The following is a 25,328-nucleotide window of genomic DNA, read 5'->3' as shown; positions in this document are numbered from 1 at the left end:
AAAATGCAAGTAAAGTGAGGAATGCGGTAACGAAGGGAGAATAAACAGCAAAGCTATGTAAAAAATATTTTACCAATCTGAGATGTTAGATCCAATTGTCGCTTAGTAACAATGGGGCATTATGTCGGGTAAGCACGCTTATGCCCTTTTATGAGCCAACCTTGTATTGTGTGCAAAAGAAAATTGCCCTTGCATGCACCAACGTCTATGGTTATGGTATTCACATTTACAAAAGATGAGAATCGCGGCAGTGTTCCAATTGAAGGAAAAGTAATTAATCATTCTTCTCAGCTCCTCTTGAGAAACATGTATCTGTAAGAAGTGTCTGATTTCTTCTGAGTTTATTCTGCATAAATGTCCACAATAATACACAGCTCATTATTTTTTCTTTCACACATCTCAAGGCAACGATTATATCATATGCATCCGAGTGTACAATGAATTGAAAGCTGAAAATTACATTATCCAAAAGAAGTTTCAAAGCGCGGGCCACTTGGTTAATTTGAAAATTATCATAATTTTCACCTTCACCAAGTTGGTCAACCAGAGGACTTCCACCACATAATCTCTGAATTATGTGTTCAATAATCAATTTCTACAAAGGAAAAATGATGTTGTCCTACATGCTTTAAGGTTGACCTCTTGCAATTTTCAACTAAAAATAAAGATTAAATTTAGTGGTGATGGGCAGTCCTAGGAGGTAAAGATAAGCAAAAAGACTTCTCCACAGGGAGGGAAGGAGAGGAAGACGATATAATTACCTTCTATCAGTAGGCCTTCCACTAAGGATGAATTATCTTATAAGAATGAAGATTTCAGCATATATACACCCGCTGAATGCCACTTGAGTCAGCATTCATCCCATGATTTTGTGAAGAAACAGCAGGAATAATATGAACACAGAAAATTCAAGCATAAATACAGGTTCCGTCACACGCTCAAGCAGATGCTGCCACCTGTAAGTTCAACCAGTAGATAGCTGCTGATAAAGCCTGTTGTCCATTTCAGGATCTTCATTATAGTCAGAACAAAAAATTACTAGAGCCAACTATAGATGCAGTCCATATTTGGGCAACTATGTACTACACCAGACAAAAATATCAGAGCACTACCTCAAGCCTACTTTAAACAATTCAATTCTCTAGGTGCTGACAAACACACTGATTTTGAATGCAATAGAGCAGTCATTTTAGTAAGATAAGAACTTTATTCAAGTCAATCCAGAGATATAAACACCAATACAGTATAAGAGAGTTTAGTATATGTGCAACAGTTCTATGGAACATGCATCATTTTGATTTTTAAATCCCACGTGGCATCTAACAGGCCCCAGAAATTCTTCTATCACAAAGTAGCTAGGCAAAAATACTGAAGTTTTCTCACAAAGCATTTACAACTGTTTATGGTTATGGGGTAATGTATTATTGATATCAACTGCTAATGTACTGCCAGGATCTGAGGCAGACCATAATTAACTGGTTCTTCCTCATAAAAGGCATTTGATGTTTATGATCTATACTAACCAATTAACAAAATTCAGTGGATGGTTCTTTAAAAAAGACCACATACCGTTAAAGTTTTATGGAACTATAACCTAGTGCTGTTCACAGAATCATCATATGTGGCAAAGTTGCAAGAACAAGAAAGCATCCAGTAATAGACATATTTTCAAGAACAAATGCTTACCAGTTTCCTTCATTTGAGGTACCATTTTCATTATTTATCTCCTCCAGAGCAAATTCTTCTAATATAGCACGTTGGCGTTCATTTATTGCACTAAAGTCAGAACAAAAAACAGGAGAGCTTAGATTAAAAACTTAAGCCAACACACTACAATGAACCTTCAAGTTGTGATATTTGTAAAATTCACAAAAAGGGAAAACAGAATAGACAAAAAAAAAAAAAAAAAAAAAAAAACTCATGAGGTCAAGAGCCGCATGAATCTGAACTATTTCAGAGATGCTTTGTAGAAAAAAATGTGGGAGTATTATCTCATTACAGGACTAAAAGTTTTTGCACCCAAGTCACATATGTAACTATGTTCTTTTAGCAAGAAACCTACGACAAAGCCCAACCAGCATTCGCTAGGGAATTAGAGGAAAGGCATCTATGAGTAAAAATGTGCCAAGCTTGCTAAAGTGGCTTGTTTTGGTTGACATTGTTGGTTATTACAAGATTCCTGTAGTCTGTCACAAAGTTTTCTGTGACATCAAGTCATTGTTGCTTATTCTCCATGTGCTAGGCCCAGTTATAGGATCATATACAATACCCTTTAGAAGTTGTACCATCTGTCATGTTATAGCATATTTGGTTAAATATGAAAGTGTGGTATTGCCATGTGCATTTTGCAAATGTCTGTCTTAGATGACTAATTTATACACATCCCAGATCATATTTTCACACTACAGAATGTAGTTGAAATTAGAGACTCCATCTAATATGAGCATACAATTTATGAAAGTACAACTCCCGTTCTTGTATGAAAGTTGACACTAACACTAAAATATATCCTCCGCCCAGAGAAGAAACAAGTGAAGGAAGAGAGCTTACGTGGGGAAGTTAATGCGAAATCGCACGAATTGGTCACCATGATCTACGAGAAAACCATGCTTCGGTAGTCCTGCAGGAACTCAAAACTGTAAGTATAATCTTTTGAGGTAAGTTATGAGTACATTCCAAGACCTAGAGAGTAAAATTTACCTTTGCCTCTTAGTACCAGCAGTTGTCCAGGTTGAACCCCCTTTGGTATCTGAGAAGGGCATATATAATAATAAAGCATGTGAACTTTGTTTCAAAGTCAATAATAGTGTCTAAACTTTGTAGAAACAACTAGAGTTACAGGTAGAAAAATTTAGGGAAGGGATCATTCAGGGGGTTAACATCATTAGAAATGAATCGTACTCTCAAACTTTCAAATTTGTTTATCAATTAGTCTTCACCCAGCCTAAATCCTGATCTTTTCAAATTTTGCACAATAATGCATGCCAATCAAACCAAAATTATGGCCCATGCCCAAGTGCAATTGGCAAATTTTAGAACTAACTGTTCACCTTACCCAACTAAACATGCTTCTCAAAAAAGAAAAACTCCAAAAAGGCCAGTACATCTTTCTAATCCCCTAATCTTTCATGTCGTCCTCATGCCTAATAAGGCATCACTTACAATTCTAGAAAAAACAATGACCAATCTTTGATCACAATTGATGTCTTAACTAATTCAAAATTCAAACACACAGATTAAAACATTCAGATTGTTTCCTTCAACAGTAAATAGATAGAAATGTAAAGCAACAATATTAATAGTAAATATTACCTTTATTTGGAACTTTCCTGACAAAGTTGGTACATCAACCTTACCACCAAGGATAGCCTGCAAGAGAAAGGAGATGAAAAAACAAAAAGAAAACTTGATTTATTGATAAAAATATTTAAATGCTGTATCCATAATATTATAACTGTATGAACATCTTATGGCATTTGATATGACTATCATACAGAAACCCTAATCTCCCCCTACTTCAGTCACATCTCAAATACTCGATGCTAAAGACCAAAGCAAATTAAACAACAAATGCGAGATTCTAAAGAGAAACAACAAATTCATTGACTTTAGATTCTAAAGTCGCATGCCTCATCAACTTGCAGTCTCAGAGTAAGACGGATTTGAAATATGCTATAAGACCAAGGGAAATTGCATAAACAGGATGATGCATTTCCATGCGCAGTGGACATGGTTAAAGGTAAATCTAATCAATGGAATTTATTTTACATGTACATTCAGTTCTCACTTGGGTAAAGCTAATATTAGCATCCACATAGACATCTACCCCATCCCTGGTAAAGACAGGATCATCTTCAACCTGCAATATCAATTAAAGAAAAAGCCCAATTCAGTTTGAGAATGGTAAACTATTAAATCAACAATTACATTTCATTTTGTAGCAACATCCTAGAAAAAGAGAGCTTCCGTAGAACATGTGCAATTAATTACTGAACAGAAGTACATCCCAGTTATCATCAGAAAAATATGTCTGCCCTATCCCAGTACGTTTCAAAAGAAAGGTTATTATTAGATAACACACAACAGTTGATAGGCAAAAACTATATAAAATTTCATATGCCTTAAGAACCTAACAACATTGAATAAGGGAAGACACAAGGGATATCAGCTGTATTTTTCAGATAGTATATGTAGATAACAGTTCATTTTATAAATCAAATTTAAACACAGTTCTAACCAGATTTCCTAGTGATAAATTAATAGCCAATAGAATTTTCAAGTGATAAGTCGGGTAGCTCATGACAGAGACACAGATCAACAGAAAGAAGGAAAGAAGAGGTCTAAAACAATATTAAATTGTCTTTTATATATATGCCTTGAGACTAATGAATAAGTTGCCAGGTTGATGTCCTCGACCACCAGCATTACCAGCTTCTGGCACACGGATTGTATCTCCAGAATCAATACCTGTTCCAGTGATTCAAAAATTAGAAAGAAAAACAATAGAATGGCAAGCAATGAATGTAAGGTTCAATAACAGTGGCATGAATAAGGAACCAAAGAGAAATTACAAGCACAAAGAGAAATTCTAAACAACAATTCTTCCATGTTTCCTTCTTATTTACCCAATATAGCATGTTGACAGTTGAAGTCAAACTTTCAATTGGACTTGGTGTCCTCAGCTACCTTACTTTTCAATTTCTAGGATGATTCTCAGATAGGCAGTTAGCAATAAGTCCAATAAAGAAACCGAAGTCCATCCTAGTCAGGATAAAAATTTTAAAGCGAAAAATACAATTTGAAGTCTACAGGTCAATAAAGGGAATATTTTCTACCATATAACAATTGAAATATAACCTTTCAACTTAAAAGATCAGAAAATCATGAAGCTAGCAGCAACAGTCCCCTTGTGGATGCATAGTCCTCAGAATAGACACCTTATGTGGTAGAGTTTGCTTAGCCCACATGACAATAGGTCTATATTATCATGAGAGTAAGATCATAGAAATATTCAGTGCCAAAATTTGAACATAGGATCTAGTCTACCCCATCTCAGTTTCATCACAAGAACCATGAAAACCAACCTGCTGGTACAGTAACTTTAACTTCTTTGACGCCCTCAACCACTCCTGATCCTCTGCAAGACATGCAGTATTCCTGTGGCAAATATAATTGAACCACAAATAGTTACAGAGAAGGTTAAAGCTTGTTTTCAGGAATTCACATCTAACCTCAATGATTCGGCCAGACCCTTTACAACTGCTGCATGTTGACGTAAATGGAGGAATTGTGATCTGGTTGAAATTTTGCATGTTACTACTAAAAACAAATTGAAAAAGGAAATCATTCTGAAAAGTTGAATCATCATGATTATTATTTACTAATCCTGAAATGTTAAGATTTTCAAGAAACTTACTTTTCCTATGCCTCTGCAAGCTGGGCATACTCTTGTTTTGGCATCAATGGGAAAGCCACGCCCATCTGCATTAAGGGTTCGGACAATGTTTAAGAATCAATAAATTATATTGGCGTTATAAAAAGTCTCAAAGGAGATATGTGTGGTTACATTTATTTACACCTATTTCCAAGAGAAGCTTCTCTGATGATGCCTATTCAGAGAGAAAACATACCAATCCTAGTCTTCGAGATGGCAAAATATGCCATGAAATTAAATCAAATGTTCAATATTCACAATTATTAGCAATTACCTTGCAGGTTGATTTTAAATTACTGAGCTTCATGTTGTTCAATAGTTATCGCTGATGGAAATTTCTTATACAAATAGGAAAAGAAGTACAGAGGCATCACAGAAGAATTATTCAAAGCAAGAGAGGTTTGCCGTGGTGCAATAAATACTAAATGGATCCATTTACAATAAGCAAACATAAGAAAAGAGCAAGAGTGGTTTGCCACAGTGAAATATATACTAAATTTACAGCAAGATTTGCCACAGTATAGTATATACTAAATGTAACCTGCAAGGTAATATATACTAAATAGATCCATTCACAGTAAGCAACAAAAGGAAATGACAAACAACCTTGCAAAATGTGGATTTCATTCACACTAATGAGAACTTCGCTAAAAGAGTTTTACTAATGCAATATGATTCCAATAAAATGCTAGTACTAATTACTGACCACATGAATCACATGGAACAAATGCATCAAAAGAGAGGTGCTTAGTGCACCCTCTTGCAGCTTCAGTAAAAGAGAGAACTAGCTCCACCTGTATGTCAAGATATAATACAAATATTTCAGCTCAGAAAAATAGGAATCAGTTTAAAATAAGCATTGTAGATCATTGGCAACACAATTCACCTGTATGTCAGATGCAGACTGGTTGGCATCTTCAAAAATCTGAAAAGAAAGAAATGACTTGTAGTTTCAGGATCCAACTAGTTAGGGAAACATAGTGCATGAAGACAGAAGATGTACACATGTTACAGATAGTACCTCAGAGAAAATTTTATGGAATGAATCAGAGAAATTAGTTTGATAGGAATAAGAAAACCCCTTTCCATTACCAGCACCATATCTAAACCTTGCAGCATCTTCAGCACCATGTCCAAACCAATCAGCAAAGTTGGCACCATATTCTACCTTCTCTGAACTTCTGGCATGCCTCTTCATTTGACATATAAAGAGCAATTCATATAGTTTAAAACCCATTATTTACAACGCAGGCTTTCAGTTAAAAAAAAAATTCTAAGATTATTAGGAGACCAAAAGTCAGCATCTAACTACTATATAAAAATAACTATTAATACTTAGCGCTATTACATGGAAACTAATGATATACCAGCATTAAATACTATGCATAAAGCAAAAGGCAAAAAGGAAGATAGTCCTTACCGTATCATATTGTGCCCTCTTCTCAGAATCTTTCAGTGTCTGAATTTTATGAGGGCAAAAAATGTATATCATTATCATATAACTAAAAATTTAAGCATACTTCATAAATTTTTTCTCCCATCATGAAGATATGAAATAAATTCCATACTGAGAGAAAGACACTGAAGAACATAACCAAAGCATGAAAAAAGTAACAAGACGATATTCTATCAAAAAAGAAAGCGCATGAACCTCATAAGCTTCCCTTATTTCTTGAAACTTCCTCTTTGCAGAAGGATTATTTTTATTAGCATCTGGATGGTATTTCTTGGCAAGCTGCATGTATAGACAAAAGAAGCAACATGAGCAGCAAAGCATAGTACAGAAACAAGCTAACACAAGTGAAATAAATTACTCGGTTCTTGAAGATGCAACAGATTGTAATTACCAAAATGTACTCACCAAATGAAAAGCCTTTTTAATCTCATCTTGGCTAGCATTTTCAGAAACACCAAGTATTTCATAGTAACTAGGTTCCTTTGCATTACAAGTTCCTATAATAGATAATAAGTAAGCAACAGAATGTCAGGATCAACTATTAAGTTCTAAAAATAGGTACTGTTTTGGTGCAGCAGAGAGAAAGATAAGACCTGTAGCATGAATATATCTGCACTTCAATGACTGCATTTCAGCTGTCCCTAAACAACCACTCCTTTTCGCAATAACGAAACTACAACTGTGAAAACCTTACCAAAAAAAAAAAGTAGTAATTAGGCACAAGTGCGAAAGCCAGAACTTATAATAAAATTAGGTTAATGTTCGTTAGAAAAAATATCCGAAGAGAGAAGTAAGAAAAAGCCAGGGACGAAGAGGTATGGTAAAGCTCATAGAAAGCCATTTTACTTTTCAGTAATTGTAAAAATCATGCAAGTTAGTTAGCCTTAGCATTTACGTTCTCCTTTCTTTTAGGGAGATTAAAAACTGCTCAAACAAACGTAAACACAAATTACTTACATCGATCACGACAAAGGTGTTGGCGTAATGTAGATATTTTCCGGTGCCAATGTCCTCTATTGACGGTTGATTCTACGGCCGCAGATGATAGCAAATGTCGCCGCCGGCACTGCGCAGAACAAATTACCGAACTGATCATTTTTAAAAGAAATGAGATTTTGATAAGTTAGTTCTATATTTCAGTAAAGAATCTTGAATTCAGTAACTTACTAGAGTTGCCAGCCATCCGTATCTTCCCATTTGGAGCTAAAATATTGATAGTCGCAAGTTCAATAAGATCGCTTAAATTGTCTTTTTTCTTTTGAGAAAAAAAGAAAAAGATATTAGAGAGGGAGGCGTCGTGCTAAGCAAGCAAAAAGTGTTCAGGTTTTTTCCTCACCGATTCCTGCACATTTCTACGAACAGTGTGCGGCAAGGGTTTTAAGTATGTCTTAGGGGGGTTAAGATTTCAAACGCTGTCGTTTTATGTCAAACTAATAAGTACATGCTCCAAAAAAAGAGAAAGACATATGGCAGCAACCAGACACCAAATTTCATTCAACAAAAACAGAGTCCGGGCCTCCTAAGCACAAATTTCAAAACATAGCTTTTAGCTTCAATGGCGACTCTCACTCACGTTTGCGGTTTTATGCAATTTTATTGGAGAAAAGCGTTTCGAGTTAGCTCAATGAATGTTTTATTTGATCGCAGCGGCGATATTCAATTCAAAAATAGAAGTTTATCGACATCGCCGAAAAACGGTTATACTAATAGCAACCTTAAGAATCAAATTATGAAACTAAAATCGCCTGGTTTAAACATAACTTCTATACTTCAAAATTGGATCGATAATGGCCACAAGGTTACAGTTTCTCAGCTTAGATACATCAACGGATTACTCGTGAAATCTAAGCGTTACAAGCATGCGCTCGAGGTTCCTTCTTTCAATTTAACCTTATTTTGCTTTTCATTTTGTACTTTTAAATTTTTTATCGATTGTTATGGAGTTCCATAAAATTAATTGCTTATATTAATCTGTGTTGGACAATGGTGTATAAATTTACAGATATTTACATGGATGGAAACTCAAAAGAACTTTCGCATGTCAGTATCAGATTATGCTTTGAGATTAGAATTAATCATTAAAGTGAATGGTATAGAGGAGGCTGAAGAGTATTTCAATTTTATACCACATGATTCTGTTACAAGAAAAGCTGCCTCTTTTGCCCTTCTTCATGGTTATGTGAAAGTTAAAGATGTTGTTAAAGCTGAGGCTCTTATGATGAAGTTATATAACTTAGGGCTTATTGTGAATTGTTATCCATTTAATGAGATGATGAAACTGTATATGGCCACATCCCAGTATGAAAAAGTAGCGCTTGTGATTGATCAGATGAAGCGTAATAAAATAGCTTTAAATGTTCTCTCGTATAATCTTTGGATGAGTTCATATGGTGAGGTGTCCAAGGTTGTTAAAGTGGAGTTAGTTTATAAGGAAATGGTGAATGATGATAATGTTGAAGTTGGATGGAGCACTTTGGCTACTTTGGCTAATATTTATACGAAGGCAGGAATTGTTGATAAAGCTCTTTTGGCACTTAAAAACGCAGAGAAAATACTGTCTACTAGTCATCTTCTTGGTTATTTCTTCCTTATGACGCAATATTCATCATTGAAGAATAAGGAGGGAGTTCAGCGGCTTTGGGAAGCTTGTAAAGGAGTCAATGGAAGAATTACATGTGCAAATTACATGTGTGTATTATCATGCTTGGTTAAGGTAGGTGACCTTCTAGAAGCTGAGAAAGTGTTCAGAGACTGGGAGCTTAATTGTAGAAAGTATGACATTAGAGTCTCCAATGTCCTTCTTGGTGCATATGTGCGGAAGGGTCTGATGAACAAAGCCGAGTCATTGCATCTTCATACACTGGACAGGGGTGGATGCCCAAATTATAAGACATTGGAGATTCTAATGGAAGGATGGGTGAAAAGTCAAAAGATGGACAAAGCTATCGATGCCATGACGCAGGCAATTTCTATGTTGGAACATTGTCATTGGAGACCATCACATGGTATTATAATGTCAATTGCAGAGCACTTGGAGCGGAACAGGAATTTTGAAGATGCAAATCACTTTATTCAGGTTATCCATCATTTGGGTGTTGCAAGTTTACCACTGTACAAAGTACTCCTTAGAATGCACCTCCATGCTCAGAGAGCAGCTTTTGATATCCTTAAGATGATGGAGAAGGATAAAATCGAGTTGGATGATGAAACTTCTGCCCTTGTTCAAGCCTTTAACTTATATGTGTAATTAATCAGAGGTATTCATCATTGTAGCAGATTCCGCCAGAGCCTAACGGAAAGCAAATTCTTTGTGAGGGAGGGAAAAAAGTGAAGGAATCAGGGCTGTCGCAGGAGGAAAGCTAACAGGTTTCTGCCGTATGCATATCTCCCTTGATTAGTGGGCTGCTTGTTTGCTGTTCAACTTCAAAGTGCTGTGTTTCTAGTAAACAGATGTCTGGCCATGATTACCTTTCCAACATTCTTGTAACTTTTTTATACACACAAAAAAAAAAAAAAAGAGTTTCACCAACATTGTTGAGAGCATGCAACTGGTTGCTACTTGGGCATTGAGACAACAACAGCGTGTACTCATTTGGTCGTGATACTTGTACATATTGACTTCCTCTCTGACCACTTTGTTGAATTTCGTTGCAAACAAGTAATTTGCAAGAAATTAAATTGAAGAAATATGTAAGTTTTCAGTAATGTTGCAAATTTTACATCGAATTATTTATTTACTTTTCATCATGATCAACAGCTGCTTATTTTGCATAATCACTAGAAACAATCTGCAGGCATCCCTAGCATTTCCAGTCACAATGGTGCCTGTGAAGCATCCATGGTTACAAATGATGCTAAAGCCTGTTAATGTTTTGTCCAGAAGAAACGAAGGTATCGATGTCCAAAATCAATCTGTTAAATTTCTATTACTGATTTTGTGATAGTAGAAATGCAAATGATATTGGCAGATATTGTTGAGCAAATTAACAAAGTTCTATTCTTCCTTTAAATATAATGACATGACAATTCTGTTATGGATATAGCTGATTATTTAAATAAAATGTAGCCAATGTGTGATCATGACAAAAGATAGGCAGGCATCCTACATTTGTTTAATGAGAACATTCAGGGGTCTCCGCAACATCTGGTCCTTTGAGGCACTCCTGCTATATTTTCTGAGGAAGTATACTTCCTTGATAGCAGGTACTTCTAGGAAGTTGTCAAACCTAGTATTGAGCGGCGGCAAGGTCACTGCATCCATCATTTTTACCCCAGCGATTTTCTCAGCTAGTTGAGTGCAAGTTGAATCCATCCGGCAACAATTGCCTGACAGTCTACTGTTTCTCCTCTAGAGAGCCTCCTCCCCTCCAGAGCACTTTCCAGAGTCTTCATGCTTCAGATTCTCTTATTCTTTTTCCAATTCTGTGATAAATGTAGACACGAACACAAACATGCACTGAAATAGGAACCTAGCATATTAATGGATTTCTGAGAGGGTTTAATGTAATCTTGTGTGCCAGTTTGGTACTAACTATTATTCTCCGAAAGAGTGCATGCCATCTAGTTTGTTCATCTAAGTCACATTTGATAATAGTTGTAAAACTTATTTAGGGACCCTGACAAGCTTCAGTGGTTCTTTGCCAGATGCAATTTATGATTTCCTGTATCATATTTCAAAGCAGTTCTTTTGAAATTTTGTGATCCAGTTTGAGCTTAACTGAAATATCCTGGAAAGATGTTATCAAATCAAGTCACTACATTGTTGCTAATCTTATAAGTACATTAGCAAAGTCATCAGTGCAAAGCATCACTGATACTTGACAACTACAGAATCTTGAAGAAGAAATGGGAAGTTTTTGAAGACTCGACCACTATAAGTTATTTGTTTTTCCACATATTGCATACAGCTCACCTTCATATTATAAACTATTAGAAAAAAAAAAACTTAAGCTACAGCCTACAACTGCTGATAAAAGGCTTCAAGTTGATCCTGATGCAGCTGTCGAGCTCTAGTGAAACCGCTTGTTGTGCTCTAGCAATTTTTCGCGTGGAGGCACACTTTAATAATATGAAGCTCCAAGATTTCAGAAAACCAACCATTAAGCACAGGCATGATCTCTCATCAATCAGCTTCGCATCCACTAATTTTTCCCAACAATTCTAGCCCATATTCCAATCCATCCAGCAGCAACGTCCACAAAGTTTATTGTTTCACCTCCAAAGAATCGCTTTCCTTCAAGGCCACTCTCCAAAGTCTTCAGATGCAGTAGCTTCTTCTACTGCCTTCTCTTTCTCCTCACCTTCCGCCACATATGATCGCATAATTGATGGTACGCACTGCATAAAGAAGAGTGATAGAAGTATCAATGGAGGTCCAAAATTAGGCTGTAACCTGCAATTCCATGACGGAAAGCAAACCTTGTCATCAGCAAATCTGGACCAGAAGCGTGCCTTTCCCCCAGCATAAGGGTCCTGAGAGAGAAGAGGACTTTCTTCCCACACCTCATCAATGTATTCCATTATCAACGAAGACTCTGCCAAGGAATTATCTTCATGTCAAATCAAAGGACAGGAATTTGTTTGTGGCCAGGATTGTATTGCAGCAGCAAAGAACTCTTCTTTGGAAAATCCTCTTCGACAAACTCATACGGTACTCTCTCCAGTTTCAGAGCCCACTTCACACGGAGAGCATAAGGACTTGCCCAATACCCAAACAAAGTTACATCTCCTGCCATTCTTATCTTCAGCTTGGCAAAGGCAGATGGCTGTATAATCAGGGGACTTTTATGCCCAAACCCACTATTACTCCTTGACATTATATTGAATTTAGTTGCTTACCCCACAAAAGGACCACAACTGCTTATGCAGTGTCCCCTCAAGGAAACAAAAAACTATTAATAAAGAGACTGGATATGCAGTGGTGGCAACCTGGTATTTTGTTTTCCTTAAAAGAAAGGACAAGTTGTAGTTTAAGTTATGTTAGATCACAGATATATTTTATGTTAGTTCACATAATCCACTCATGTCAATGTCAGCCGACTATAAAATTTGTTCAATGGAAGGACAATGGCTACCACAAGTTCTCACCAGATTGAAAATACGGTAATTGGATAGCAAACATGAATAAATTCATTCAATTAACTGCAACAGCAACATTAATTCATTTTTTGACGAAAATGAACTGTGACTATTAGCATAAACAGGCAAGTTCATTATTTGTTATATATGCCAGTTGAACCAGAATTATTTGGCTTCTTGTGCACACCTCAATCATAAACCAAATGCCTCTGGTTATAGAAGCCTCATAACCAACTATTAGCAAAGTTCGAGACCAAAATCCTGTTGGACATGTCTCAACAATCAGAGAAGTATGAGAATTGAACTTTAGAATCAAATTAAGGATGATAACGCTAGTTCAACATTTCTTGAGATCCTGTCATGTATTGGTTCCTGCATGAAGACAAGACACTACATACTTTCACACATTGCCAGTTAACTAGCATAATATAGAAAAACAAAATTACGTAACATAATTCACCTTTGTCGATGGCAACTCAAATTCTGATTTGGTTATTGTCTCGTACAAGAAAATATATCTACACGGAGGGGGAGAAAAAAAACATTGAGACTTATGATATGCTTGACTAGTTCTCAAACATAAAGGTAATAGAACTATAAATATGGAAGTTACTGCTTGTAGGAAGTGGAATTCATCAAAGCGTTGTCAGTACACTATATACCATTGCTTGTTTAATTGTATGCATATATTGAGCTGAATAAAGGAATAGTGACATAAATAACTAACCTCCATGCTAGCTCACAAACAAGTTCTTCAGGAGCATCAGGAAGGACCTAAAATTGCATCAGCAAATGAGACTTAGTACACAAGATAACATGCACTAAATTGACATACATCTAATAGGGCTTCTTAGGTTGACTTGCCTCATCTTCATATGGATTACAGTGATCCTTGAACCACAACCTCAAGAACTCCTGAAAAATGCAAACATTTAGAATAATAAGATCGATGTTATCATAACTGATCCACACTATTAGACGTAAAAGCCAACCTGACCCAAATATTGTTCAAAAATTAATTTGCACAAGCAAAGGTGTATTGGCACATAAATCAATCAGTAAATGTACAAAAGGGTTAAAGGCAAACTTAAACAAAACAACGCACCTTATCAATATTTTCAGGTTCAAGACCCTTCTGAAAACGTTCTTCATAAGAATGTCCAATCCAATATCTGCTTGAGTCAGGTGTATGCACCTACAATTGCAAGACAAGATGCTAAGCTCATAATGGCATTAATTAGTCCAGGTGCAGGGTAAATGTGTAATTCTATGAGCAAGCTTCTATCATATAAGAGAGAAACAGTGAAATCAAAGATATCATAGTCAAAGTAATTTCTGACCTCATCAATCAGTAGAACTGAACCATCAGCGCCCTTTCCAAATTCATATTTTGTGTCGACTAATACCAAACCATGCTCTAAAGCTACACGCTGCAAGTGAAAAGGAATGACAGAGAGTCATATTACCCATTATAATAGAGACCATCAAGCAATGATATCTCATTCTAGAAGATTATTTGTTTGAATTTGAATTCAGAAACAATTTTAGTCAAGGTATGTAACAATTAATACTAATCAGACTTGCAAACTTGAAATCCATCATATCAATCAGACTGCAATAGATTATAAATTCATTTCCTAAAAGATTTGACCCAGCAATTTCTTTTTTCATAAACATCATCAGCGGAGCTGTTTGAAGTCACCTGCCCATACTCAAATAATTTCAGTGCTTTCCTACTCGCCTCATCATAATCAGCTCTAGTCATTAGCCCACGCTCAATTATCTGGAAGGCAAATAAAGCAGATGAGAGAACCAGTATAAAATAAACTCATCAGGGAGACTACAATCTGAAACAAGTTTTTCCAGTAATTCAAATTTCGAATGGAAATATACGATCAAACCTCGCTTGGAGTTACAGGAACATCATGATCTGCAGCCTTGGTTGTTGGAGTGAGTATATTTGTGGCCAGCTTTTGGTTTTTTACCAAGCCTATAATGTAGTAGTATATCACTTCAAAGCATTTGATGGTCAAGAAATTTAAGAGGAAAGAAATCAATTGGTAGAATGAGAATCACACACCATCTGGAAGGGCATTGCCACAGTAATTTCGGACTCCTTTTTTATAGACAGTCCATAGTGATGTATCAGTACTTCCCGTCACATACCCTCTAACTACAATTTAGCAACACTAGAAAGATTAGTTGATGAATGGATGATCAAGAACCTCAACTTCAAACAGTAAAAAAGTTGCCACAATTGTATGCATTTCTTGAATTGTAATGAGAAGAATGATAACTACGTCTTATTTGGAATTCACTTTCCCATGAGAAATAAACCACAGGAAAAGAAGAACACATGAACAAACACGTGTAATTGAACAATTTTGCAAAGGATCAGCCTCCTTGACTTCATTGTGAAGTCCAAAACTTCATATGATTTTGAAAATTCCAACCCAAGTTAGAGAAGAAGATTGAAAGTGCATAAGCACAAATGCTATTATGGATGCACATGACTAGTTTTTCTTACCACTGAGTGTACAACTTAAAACATGTTAAGTTATCCAGAAACTAAGTCTACAAGTCAAGTTAGAAGATAGCATTTTACCAAGATATTTTTAACAAGATCGAAATGCAACATGAATTGAAAAGACACTCCAGAGTATGTTCAAATGAAGCCAGCAAGTGAATGAAAAAACTCCAAAACCTTGTAATTGAAATGCTTACCAACAAATTCAACAGGAAAAACTGAACATTTCTTTGCAATTGTAACATTTTTATCAGGAGCTGAAACAACTGCATTTTGAGTAAGATGTTGTGTTTGGTCGAACCACCACAGACTAGTCTCGTTTAGAACCTGAAAGTGAGGTGCTCACTATTAGTTTCTTAACCATGAAATGTACAACATTCACATTTCAAGGGAGCAAAATTATTAGGGCAAACCACGAAATACCTGCCCTTTGAAGGGAATTGAAGCAAGAATTCTATCAAATGCACTCTGCCGATCAGTTGTGACCAGAACAAGATAATCCCCACCATCATATATATCTCTCACCTACAATGCAAAATCAGGCTTCTTTAGTCATTTTTTTCATCAAAAAAACAACCAAACATGTTTTACACAAAAGTTCTGACGTTTTTCAATCAGAAATCGAAGTGTAACCAAACAAGACCTCCAAAAAAAAGTAACCGAAAAGAAAAAAAAAGTTACTACCTTGCCTCTGGTTTTGGATTTGAGACCAGGAACAGTCAAATGAAGATTAGTTTCAGATAGACAATTAGATAAAGAACCTTTAATAGCACCAAAGACCTCGTCTTTGCGGCTACTATAGATTAAAGAATCAAGTGACAACTTTTGTTGATTCTGCGTTGCCATTACACAAATCCTCGGGTATCTCTTTAATTTAGATATGGGTTTTGGTTCAAAATAAGAAAATGAGGGGAAATTCGAAGTGGGAATTGAAAAATTAGTGTTCTTGATGGGGGTTTTTGGAGGGTTTAAGGCGTTCATACACTGAGACATCTTCACTACTTTGTGGAAAACCCTGTCGGCTTCTCAAAGTATTTGAATTTAATTTGTCAGGTAGTTGGGTATGACCCGGATTTAAAAAGATATTGGCACTGATGGTATATATATAGATTCTAATTTACTAATTGCCAATTATCGAGTCCCTTATATAATAATGCCGGTTAAGACTCAAAATATCCTTGTTATATATAAAGCGGACAAGTCACAGGTCAGTCTTTGTCAGATAAACATATCAATATAAAAACGCAATCTTTATACTGAAAAGTCTAAAACCCAGGCTCCATTTTTATCTCTCTGTCCCTCGATCTCGCTGTTTCAATATCTAAAGATTTGATCTTTTTATTGTTTTCTATTCTTGATTTTTGTTAGGTTTTTACCCATATCTCTTCAATTGGAGATTTCTAGGGTTTCAAGTATCGATCCTTCTGTTCCCTAATTCAATTAATATTCTTTTCCTTGTTTCTCTAACCAACCACCCCATCTGTAATTTTTATACGTTTCCCTATCGCAATTGGCTCGTAAAGGTTTGTTCTTTACCCTAATTGTACGCTTTCTCCTATGATATCTTTGATGAATTAGTGTATCAATTCAGGAATTATTCAATTGGTGTTACCTTTGATTCTTGATAGTACTCATCTAATGCAAAAAGCAACTAATTCCTTATCAATTTGGTGGTTTTAGGTTTATCCTGGACCGCATAGCATAAAAATTTGCAGTTTTCTTTTCTCTTATTTGTTGGCAATGAACGAATCTTTATTTGCTTTCAGATTGTAGGGATAGAAGAACCCCGCAATCCAGTTTTTCCCTAATTCAATGTACTGTTAACTCAATTCTTTGCCATATTTAGTTTCTTTTGATTGATGTGATGCGGAAGAAGAGAAAAGGAAGTGAAACTGAAGCATGTCAGGATGTACTGCAGAATGAGATTACACCAAGGCATGACGTGAAATCATCAAATCTTAGATCTCATTATTCTCTAGAAGATTACAATAGGATAAAGAAGAGATGTAAAGAAGAAGAAGATGCATGTAATGAACCTGTTAGCTCTTTTAAGAGTAGGCTTGCTGGCGTTGCTACTGCTCCTCCTTGTGGTGCCTCCTCTTCCCTGTTGTTACCTGGAAGAGGCCTTAAGAGGAAGATAGGATGCATAGATGCTGCTACTCAGACAGGTAGAAAGAATAAGATTGAGGATGATTATATTTCAGGTGCCACTATTGGTCGAGGTAAATTCGGGTCAGTTTGGTTATGTAGGTCTAAGTCAACTGGAGTAGAATTTGCTTGTAAGACTTTGCGTAAGGGAGAGGAAACAGTTCACAGGGAGGTGGAGATAATGCAGCACTTATCTGGCCATCCTGGGGTTGTGACATTGCACTCTGTATATGAGGAATCAGAGTGCTTCCATCTTGTGATGGAGCTATGCTCTGAAGGACGTCTGATTGACCAGATGGTTGAAGAGGGTCAATACTCAGAACAACGCGCTGCTAACATTTTTAAAGATGTGATGTCAGTTATCAAGTATTGTCATGATATGGGAGTTGTTCACAGAGATGTTAAGCCAGAGAATTTACTTCTCATGAGCTCAGGGAAGATAAAGCTAGCTGATTTTGGCCTGGCCATGAGAATCTCAAATGGTGAGTCTTCTACAGCGACTTTGAACAATGTTTATTTGCTTACTAAGACTCATTCTAGTTATGCTTTCTCTTGTTGGCAACTTGCCCATAATGTTTAAACACTAAATAAAAATTGAATATTTTGGTACCTATACCCAGGGAGTTGGTAGGAGAACTTGCATGTATATTTTGTCATCTTTTTTCTCTTAATCATGTGTGCTTCATGCAGTGTGGATTGAACCACTTTCTTCTATTTTATTACCTTAAACTCTCTAACTTTTGTTTCTTGTTTTTTAGTTTTTCTTGTTTTATTATTTGAAACAGAATTTTCTTCATGTCAGATTTATATGAAAGATGTACTTGTATTTAATGTCAAATTTTGTGTCCTTGGAAAGTTTCAGCTTGTTCATGAGATCTCTTTGTGCAACGAAATGCTGAAATGCAGGTCAAACATTATCTGGTGTAGCTGGAAGTCCAGCATATGTTGCCCCAGAAGTTCTGTCAGGAAATTATTCTGAGAAGGTTGACATATGGAGTGCTGGCGTCCTCCTACATGCTCTCTTGGTTGGTGTTCTTCCATTTCAAGGGGACTCCTTAGAAGCTGTTTTTGAGGCAATCAAGAATGTAAAGCTTGATTTCCACACTGGGATTTGGGAGGGCATATCTAAGCCTGCACGTGATCTAGTTTCAAGAATGCTGACTAGGGATGTTTCAGCACGGATAACTGCAGATGAAGTGCTAAGTAAGTCTTCTTTCTGGGAACCCCAATATCATGAGTATGCAAATGACACTTCTATTTCTCTTTTAAGTGATCATTAACTCCTTTTTCACTTTATCATATGCTATGTTCTTGATAACTCTCTTTGAATCGGGTGTTGATTCAGGGCACCCATGGATTTTGTTCTACACGGAACGCACATTGAAGACACTGTCCATTAAGACAAAACTGAAGAATCAAGTTGGACAAGTCTCCTGCCAGACAGCTAATGCGCCCCTGCTGGAGATAAATGGAAACAAATCAGAAAGTGGCCCTGTCATCGAGGATTCAAATCACCTTGCATCATCTGACAGCTTAAGCAGCAAATCAGAGGAGCAGGATGAATGTGGTTTCGTGGATACACTGGCAGTAGCAATTTCTAATGTGAAGATTTCGGAGCCGAAAAGAAGCAGATTGTGTGGGCCTACAGGCCCAATAGAGCAGCAGCATTCATCTAACCTGACGGCTAACAATCTCTGTAGAGCATTTTGATACTGCTGATGAACTGACAATGTTGGAGAACATAAATCCGTGTAAGATAAGCTCAAGAATATAGAGTGGATTATAGCACGCGCCAAGTGGTGAAAAGTAGCTTTCTGCCAATCTTATTTCATTAAGATGTATATGACTGCAATGCTTCTCGTCTTGGCAAATGGCCTAATAATGGTTCTAGCCTGTACAGCAGCACTTTGTAAATAGACTGGTTTAACGGAGTAATTCTGATTTATATTATTTTCGTCACTGCACCTGTTGCATGGCTGATTCAGTGCTTTGCAAGGTCAGTTGGATGTGAAATCCTTAGATTATTGCAAACTACTTGTTGAGACATGTGAGAATTATTGAAATCTTTGAGCTGCACAGAGCAAATGACGTCCAAGTCGCCACGTAGTTCATGGCCTCGGAATTCGAAGTTGAAGACGGCAGTTTTCCTCTCATCTCATCTCTCCCCATGTATTTATTAGTTGCTGGAATTTTCAAGGTGAACGTTCCTCCTCCGTCAATGATGGATCTCAAGGGTGTCAGCTGATAAAAAATAGTTAATCTCAATATTATTTTCGGACAAAATACCTGAGTTCAACAAACAGTTCTCAGTGGAAGCATTATTCAAACCGTAAGACTTATGATACAGTTGAAATTGTCTCCGAATGTAAATCTTGCTCCTAGCAATTTGCTTTCCCAATGCATTAAATATCAAACAGTGAAAATGATTTCTCGACACTGATAATCTCCTTGCACAGCACTTACCTATTAGGAACTATATCATCATTGACCAAAACATAATTAACAGATTGTTTATTGTGTTTTTCTTTCAAAAAATAATATCCAACTCAATCTCGAGACTCGACTGCTCGAGAAGTCTTACATATATCTCCACATTATATATTTATGTGTGCATGTTAATGAATGAGTTTCCACCACTTCATTTCAAAATCTAATAAAAATTATGGATTTGGAGAGAAGCACCAAAGCGTTTACCAAACAGAAGAGCTCCTATCACCCAGCCAAGGTCATTGCCCCAATCCTTCTTCTGATGTTAATTCTCGTACTTGTTCAATCTCAATCCTCCCCTTTCTCTTATCCAACTTCTACTGCACGGGCTTTCTTCAACAGATGGAAAGGATTAGCACTTAATGCCACCAACTATCCTGCCCTTACCAAGAATACTAATAGATTGATCTCAAAGCTTCAAGACTCGGTCACCTTCCTCCCACTGAAAGATCTGAGGTTTGCCAAAACAGCCATGGAAAGCAACACTTGGTTTATGAGCTCATTGAATGACACCCGTGAGGAAAATGAAGCTGAATATCTTTATTTTCCTTCAGAAATGTCTAAAGGTAGGCTTTTATGCATCAAAGGAAATGATGGGACCGATGGCACAAAGAATTCATATGCCTTGGCATGGCCAGAAGCTCTTCCACACTCTGCCAAGCTAATGGATGGTTTGACCTTCGTTTCAGACACCTATTATGATTATGTAAACTTGTGGCACGGATTGTGTGCAGTGGCTCCATTTGTTGGTTGGTCTATAAAGAATGAGTGCTTAAAGCCAACGAGATGGGTACTGTTCCACTGGGGAGAACTGAGGTCCAAAATGGGAGCATGGTTAGAAAATCTTATGGGAACAAACTTTGGAGAAGTTAAAGTGGAAAGACTTGAAGAAGGAGCTCAGCCTTACTGCTTCGAGAAGGCAGTTGTTATGCGGCACAATGAAGGGGGAATGGGGAAGGAAAAAAAGCTTCAGGTTTTTGATCTGTTGAGATGTAAAGCAAGGAGATTTTGTGGCATTGACCCAGCAGGTAAAGGGAAAGAGGTGAATGAAAGAGGGGAACCAATTATAAGGCTAACGTTGCTGATGAGGAGAGGTTCAAGATCCTTCAAGAATGCAACAGCAGTGATAGGCGTATTTGCAAGGGAATGCGCAATGGTGGATGGCTGCACATTGAAGGTGGTTCAATCTGAGGATTTAAGTTTTTGCGATCAGGTTTGACCTCTACTTTATTGGCTACCGTAGAATGCTAATTGTTGTTATTTATTGCCTTGCCAAAATTCAAACTTGAATTGTTTATCATGGAGGCAAATATGAAGAAAGAATGGATAAAAATATTCACTGTTGTTCTCTTCCCTATTCAGGTTAGAGTATTAACTTACACTGACATCGTTGCATCCCCACACGGTGCTCAACTCACAAACATGCTGTTCATGGATAGAAAGAGTAGTGTGATGGAGTTTTTCCCTAAAGGATGGTTAGAGCTTGCGGGAATAGGCCAATATGCACACCACTGGATGGCAGACCAATCTGGGATGATCCACCAGGGCACTTGGTGGGAACCATTAAGCGTAAAGGAATGCCCATCTCCTGAGCACGATCTAGAGTGCTTCAATTTCTATAAAGATGGAAAAGTTGGTCATAATGAAACCCATTTTGCAGCATGGACTACAACTGTTCTCGACCAAGTACGAGCAAAGAAGCTAGAAATCAACAAGAGTTCTTTTAACAAGTCGCAGCTATACTCAACAGCCTGTGCGTGCTAGTTCCATTTACTATTTTGCGAATTCATAGTGCATAACTATATCGATAAGCTTAATTGTATTGGAATATTTGCTTTTGTTTATACATCAAGAACCTGATATCACTCGCAATGAAATCACCCTCTTAAATACATAAAATCTAAATGTTAACTGTGTCATAGAGAATACCAATTTTTAATGTAGAAACTAATCTGAAGATTTTACAATGGAACCCGCCAAATAACTCCCAACCCATCCTTTGACATAGCCAGTCATTGATACATTTTTCAGTGCCCACGAAACTATCTTCTTGCAACTTTGGACCATAGATAGACCAAGAAGAAACAAAACAGAGCAAAAAGAACCACATGGACAACATGGTTTCCGCCATTCTTAATGATGCTCCTATTCAGTTTCCTTATGTTGTTCTTCACGCCTGCTTGAGCTTTAATCACGGTCATTTGCTATTATGTCACAGATTGAGCTACTTGTGAGTATGAAACAGAGCAAAGTGCAAATGACTGAAATAATCCAACAAATAAAAACTATAAAATCCAAAATAAATACTAATATTAATGGAGAAAAGGAATAAACATTTTTTGAGTTTCTAGTCTTAGCAAGCCCGTGAAAGTTTTCTTAAATGATTGGGTACTGAAATTGTAAATACCAGACGAAAATTCTAAATTTGTTGTTTCCTTAAATTTATATTCATGATTTTTTTTGTCTGCATCACTTGCCCTGGCATTCGAGCAAAAATCGCTCAAAATCAGAGACACTCGTGCGCACGCTCGTGCACACATACGATGAGGAAATGCTACTCTACCAATGCATCTCACATGCAAAATCCATCACTCATTTAGCAAGTTAACATGCCAAACTAAAAGGTATACAACTGTCATTTCCTTCTGAAATTCATTTCTTTCAGTCCTTTCTTAATTTTACTTCCAAAAGGAAAGGTGCAATTTTCTGTTCTTGAAATGAACTTGTATACCTGGTAGATATACCAACATTTACTCCCAACAGTTTTTGCAACCACCCAAGAGAGTGACAAAGAAGATGACAAGTTTTTTCCTTGCATCTTTATTCTGTTGTATGTGTTCTTCTCAATGAGGCAGAAATTAGCATTCTTTGGTACATCTCATAAACTGAAACACCCGCCACTTATATGCAAGTCTGATCTCCTCCCATTTGTTCCAAGCAATTTCCAGACCATAAAGTTCCAAGCAGTGAGCACAAATTAGTATAACGTTTCATCACTAAGGTTACACAATAAAGAAGATTCCACACAGGATTGCAGGTTTAGCCTTGACAAATTGATTTTATAACTATTCCCATTTTCCATGTTCCTACAGGCTAATTGATCACCCACATCCCCATTTTACCGATGTGCTTATTTAAAAATTGCAGCATTTAAAGAGAGCAACATTACTAGCTGACCAGTGATTCAGATTCGAATTCAACTGCTCAACAGTGAGAAAATAGAGCAACTGAAAACACAAAAATGGAGTAAACTCTACACAAAAGCACGTAATATAGTAAACACGCAATCAATAGAGGACATGCCGAATAGAAACTATACCAGCTGATCCAAGAAATCTTTTTGGAACTTTGCTTCTGACCCTATCTCCTGAGCTACCTGCAGGATATTCTCATGTAAGAGCTACAAGAACATAATAAAATGAAAACAAACTTTACTGTTAAATACAAGGTGAAACCATCAAGGAAGAAATAAGAAAATCTGTAATATAAATGAAAAAACAGCCATAACATCTTATAAGATAACAGAATGTTTATTAGCCACTGGAAAAATATATAAAGACAATTCGGCCATTCGGTTCTCCATAATAATTAGAACCCATTCCCTTGGCCAATTTAGTCTTTAATACAGGAGAAGTTAATGATATTCAGCCTACTATTTGGAACAATCAAAATCATGTTAATTTTGGCCAAGATTTCATTTGTTTTAACAAATTCTTTTTTTTTTTTTTCCATTTCTAAACTGAAGGAGCTGAATTCTAGCAGCTACAAGTTTTCCAAAGAAGAGAATTACCTAAATATAATTCAATTGATTTAGACTTTGGCTTAGTAAGACTTTATTTTGCTATGGTTCAGGTTATCTAAATTTACAATAAATAAAGAATTCTTCTCATGTAAAAAATCACGATATGAATAAATAGCAGCCGAATAAAATCGCAGCCAAATCTCTTTAATCCAACTTTATAAGAAACTTATTAATAAAAAAATCCAAATCAATCCGCTCTGTTATTAAAAACAAAAACACATGAATTATTTGAATAAACAAAAAGAAAAAAGAAAGAACTGACATTTCGTAAAAGCTTAACTTGGCCACGGAGGCCGGAGATCTCATCATCGAAGTCAGCGTGCATTGGATCAATCCGTAGCTGTATTTCATCGGAGCTGCCTACCGGTCTCGTGGTAAGTCCTTCTCTGAAAGCAATTAGTTTAATGATAATTTGCTAAAATAAAACGATCAACAAAGTAAGACGAATCCCAAACCCTAAAACTGACGATCAAGAAAGGTAAATAGAAATAGTACCTTGATCTATAGGGAACGGCACCACCGTAGAAGAAACCATCTCGGCTCGAACTGGCGGCCATAGAAAGAAAATTCTCTCTTTTTTTTCTTTTTAGCGGTTAAATCGAAATTAAGAACGCAGCAGAGTTTAGAAAAATAATTGGACTATTTTTTGGAAACGAAGTTATAAGAAGAATTTCTCAAGAAAAAATAAAACAATAAAAAGAAATTATAGGAGACGGTGACGTTATTTGAGCGATATATACGCCGTTCGTTTCTTTCAGGATCGGATGGCGCTAGAAATTCTGCAATGAAAGATTTGTTACGCGTGGCCTGTAGTTATTGGTTGAGTCACGCAATTTTAAAAGTTTTTCCGTTTTGTGTTCATGCCGCATAAGTTCGTTCGCGCACTGATCGTTGCTAGGAGTTAGTTTAAATCACCTGCGGGCCAGCCTCAATCGGCTACTTGAATATTTTCATATTATGTAAATTTCGTGAAATCCCATTTATCAGATTCAATTTCAGAGAGTTATGGTCAAACTTTTATGAAATCTATTTATAAATTTAAATATTATCATGTTTTATAAGTGTAAGAATTTATTTACAAACCATTTAAAGATTTTTTTGAGTTTAGAAAATACATTTTGGATAAAAATATAGTTTTTAAGAAAAACTGACAAGTACATTATATCTAAATATTAAATGAAAAAAGTAAAATAATTATTTATTTATGATTAAAATATTCTTATTTAAAAAGTCATTTTTTTCTTTTTTCCTCTCGGTTTTGATCTTTTTTCAAATTTATTTTTTCTTTCACGAATAATTTGAATCTAATAGAATAAATATTAATAGCTAATAATATTTAGATAATAAACGAATAGCAAAATTAATACCATGACTATAATAAATAAATTACATTTTA

General features: G+C 36.2%; 6 protein-coding genes and 1 pseudogene across 16 annotated transcripts; 3 read left to right on the top strand and 4 right to left on the bottom strand.

Annotated features, from left to right (window-relative positions):
• Positions 1-54: 54 nt before the first annotated feature.
• On the bottom strand, positions 55-8,264 carry LOC8281720 (chaperone protein dnaJ 1, mitochondrial). Of its 6 annotated transcripts, none has more exons than XM_015716007.3 (20): positions 8,058-8,264; positions 7,848-7,956; positions 7,484-7,579; positions 7,296-7,387; positions 7,086-7,169; positions 6,855-6,893; positions 6,456-6,626; positions 6,321-6,359; positions 6,141-6,228; positions 5,417-5,481; positions 5,232-5,294; positions 5,085-5,157; positions 4,376-4,467; positions 3,788-3,859; positions 3,313-3,369; positions 2,701-2,749; positions 2,551-2,620; positions 1,687-1,776; positions 762-992; positions 55-346 (listed from the first exon to the last, which is right to left on the bottom strand). In XM_015716007.3, the coding sequence occupies exons 1-19, from the start codon at positions 8,085-8,087 to the stop codon at positions 965-967; spliced, it is 1,407 nt and encodes a 468-aa protein (XP_015571493.2). In that variant the 5' UTR covers positions 8,088-8,264; the 3' UTR covers positions 55-346; positions 762-964. The 6 variants fall into 6 exon arrangements, with proteins under 6 accessions (XP_015571493.2, XP_015571491.2, XP_015571492.2 ...); XM_015716005.3 differs by having other exon boundaries at positions 762-956; positions 8,058-8,263; XM_015716006.3 differs by having other exon boundaries at positions 4,429-4,467; positions 5,085-5,294.
• Positions 8,265-8,320: 56 nt separating this feature from the next.
• LOC8281721 (pentatricopeptide repeat-containing protein At5g27460) lies at positions 8,321-11,583 on the top strand. 4 transcript variants are annotated; one of them, XM_048370568.1, is made up of 4 exons: positions 8,321-8,760; positions 8,893-10,580; positions 10,685-10,781; positions 11,094-11,583. In XM_048370568.1, the coding sequence occupies exons 1-2, from the start codon at positions 8,446-8,448 to the stop codon at positions 10,135-10,137; spliced, it is 1,560 nt and encodes a 519-aa protein (XP_048226525.1). In that variant the 5' UTR covers positions 8,321-8,445; the 3' UTR covers positions 10,138-10,580; positions 10,685-10,781; positions 11,094-11,583. The 4 variants fall into 4 exon arrangements, with proteins under 4 accessions (XP_048226525.1, XP_048226526.1, XP_048226527.1 ...); XM_048370569.1 differs by having other exon boundaries at positions 10,957-11,583; XM_048370570.1 differs by having other exon boundaries at positions 10,672-10,781.
• Positions 11,584-11,603: 20 nt separating this feature from the next.
• On the bottom strand, positions 11,604-12,858 carry LOC8268371 (annotated as a pseudogene).
• A 138-nt stretch (positions 12,859-12,996) lies between these two features.
• LOC8268373 (phosphoribosylaminoimidazole-succinocarboxamide synthase, chloroplastic) lies at positions 12,997-16,634 on the bottom strand. Its single transcript, XM_002513953.4, has 12 exons — positions 16,180-16,634; positions 15,919-16,020; positions 15,693-15,822; positions 15,049-15,141; positions 14,870-14,958; positions 14,671-14,751; positions 14,309-14,398; positions 14,074-14,163; positions 13,833-13,883; positions 13,696-13,742; positions 13,429-13,486; positions 12,997-13,340 (listed from the first exon to the last, which is right to left on the bottom strand). The coding sequence occupies exons 1-12, from the start codon at positions 16,486-16,488 to the stop codon at positions 13,281-13,283; spliced, it is 1,200 nt and encodes a 399-aa protein (XP_002513999.3). The 5' UTR covers positions 16,489-16,634; the 3' UTR covers positions 12,997-13,280.
• A 106-nt stretch (positions 16,635-16,740) lies between these two features.
• On the top strand, positions 16,741-19,602 carry LOC8268374 (serine/threonine-protein kinase PEPKR2). Of its 2 annotated transcripts, none has more exons than XM_048370575.1 (4): positions 16,741-17,018; positions 17,262-18,125; positions 18,550-18,846; positions 18,989-19,602. In XM_048370575.1, the coding sequence occupies exons 2-4, from the start codon at positions 17,360-17,362 to the stop codon at positions 19,351-19,353; spliced, it is 1,428 nt and encodes a 475-aa protein (XP_048226532.1). In that variant the 5' UTR covers positions 16,741-17,018; positions 17,262-17,359; the 3' UTR covers positions 19,354-19,602. The 2 variants fall into 2 exon arrangements, with proteins under 2 accessions (XP_048226532.1, XP_025012187.2); XM_025156419.2 differs by having other exon boundaries at positions 16,750-17,018; positions 17,342-18,125.
• LOC8268375 lies at positions 19,500-21,960 on the top strand. The gene is made up of 3 exons (XM_002513955.4): positions 19,500-19,639; positions 19,723-21,343; positions 21,493-21,960. The coding sequence occupies exons 2-3, from the start codon at positions 20,306-20,308 to the stop codon at positions 21,892-21,894; spliced, it is 1,440 nt and encodes a 479-aa protein (XP_002514001.2). The 5' UTR covers positions 19,500-19,639; positions 19,723-20,305; the 3' UTR covers positions 21,895-21,960.
• Positions 21,933-24,777, bottom strand: LOC8268376 (bet1-like protein At4g14600). Of its 2 annotated transcripts, none has more exons than XM_015715926.3 (4): positions 24,428-24,695; positions 24,195-24,318; positions 23,450-23,506; positions 21,933-22,334 (listed from the first exon to the last, which is right to left on the bottom strand). In XM_015715926.3, exons 1-4 carry the CDS (start codon positions 24,487-24,489, stop codon positions 22,173-22,175), a joined length of 405 nt encoding a protein of 134 aa, XP_015571412.1. In that variant the 5' UTR covers positions 24,490-24,695; the 3' UTR covers positions 21,933-22,172. The 2 variants fall into 2 exon arrangements, with proteins under 2 accessions (XP_015571412.1, XP_048226533.1); XM_048370576.1 differs by having other exon boundaries at positions 22,181-22,391; positions 24,428-24,777.
• Between the last annotated feature and the right edge of the window lie 551 nt (positions 24,778-25,328).

This window comes from Ricinus communis, chromosome 2 (assembly GCF_019578655.1).
Source record: "Ricinus communis isolate WT05 ecotype wild-type chromosome 2, ASM1957865v1, whole genome shotgun sequence".
NCBI lineage: Eukaryota > Viridiplantae > Streptophyta > Magnoliopsida > Malpighiales > Euphorbiaceae > Ricinus > Ricinus communis.
Note: the sequence above shows the minus strand (reverse complement) of the source record. Positions and strands in the feature narration are given on the sequence as shown.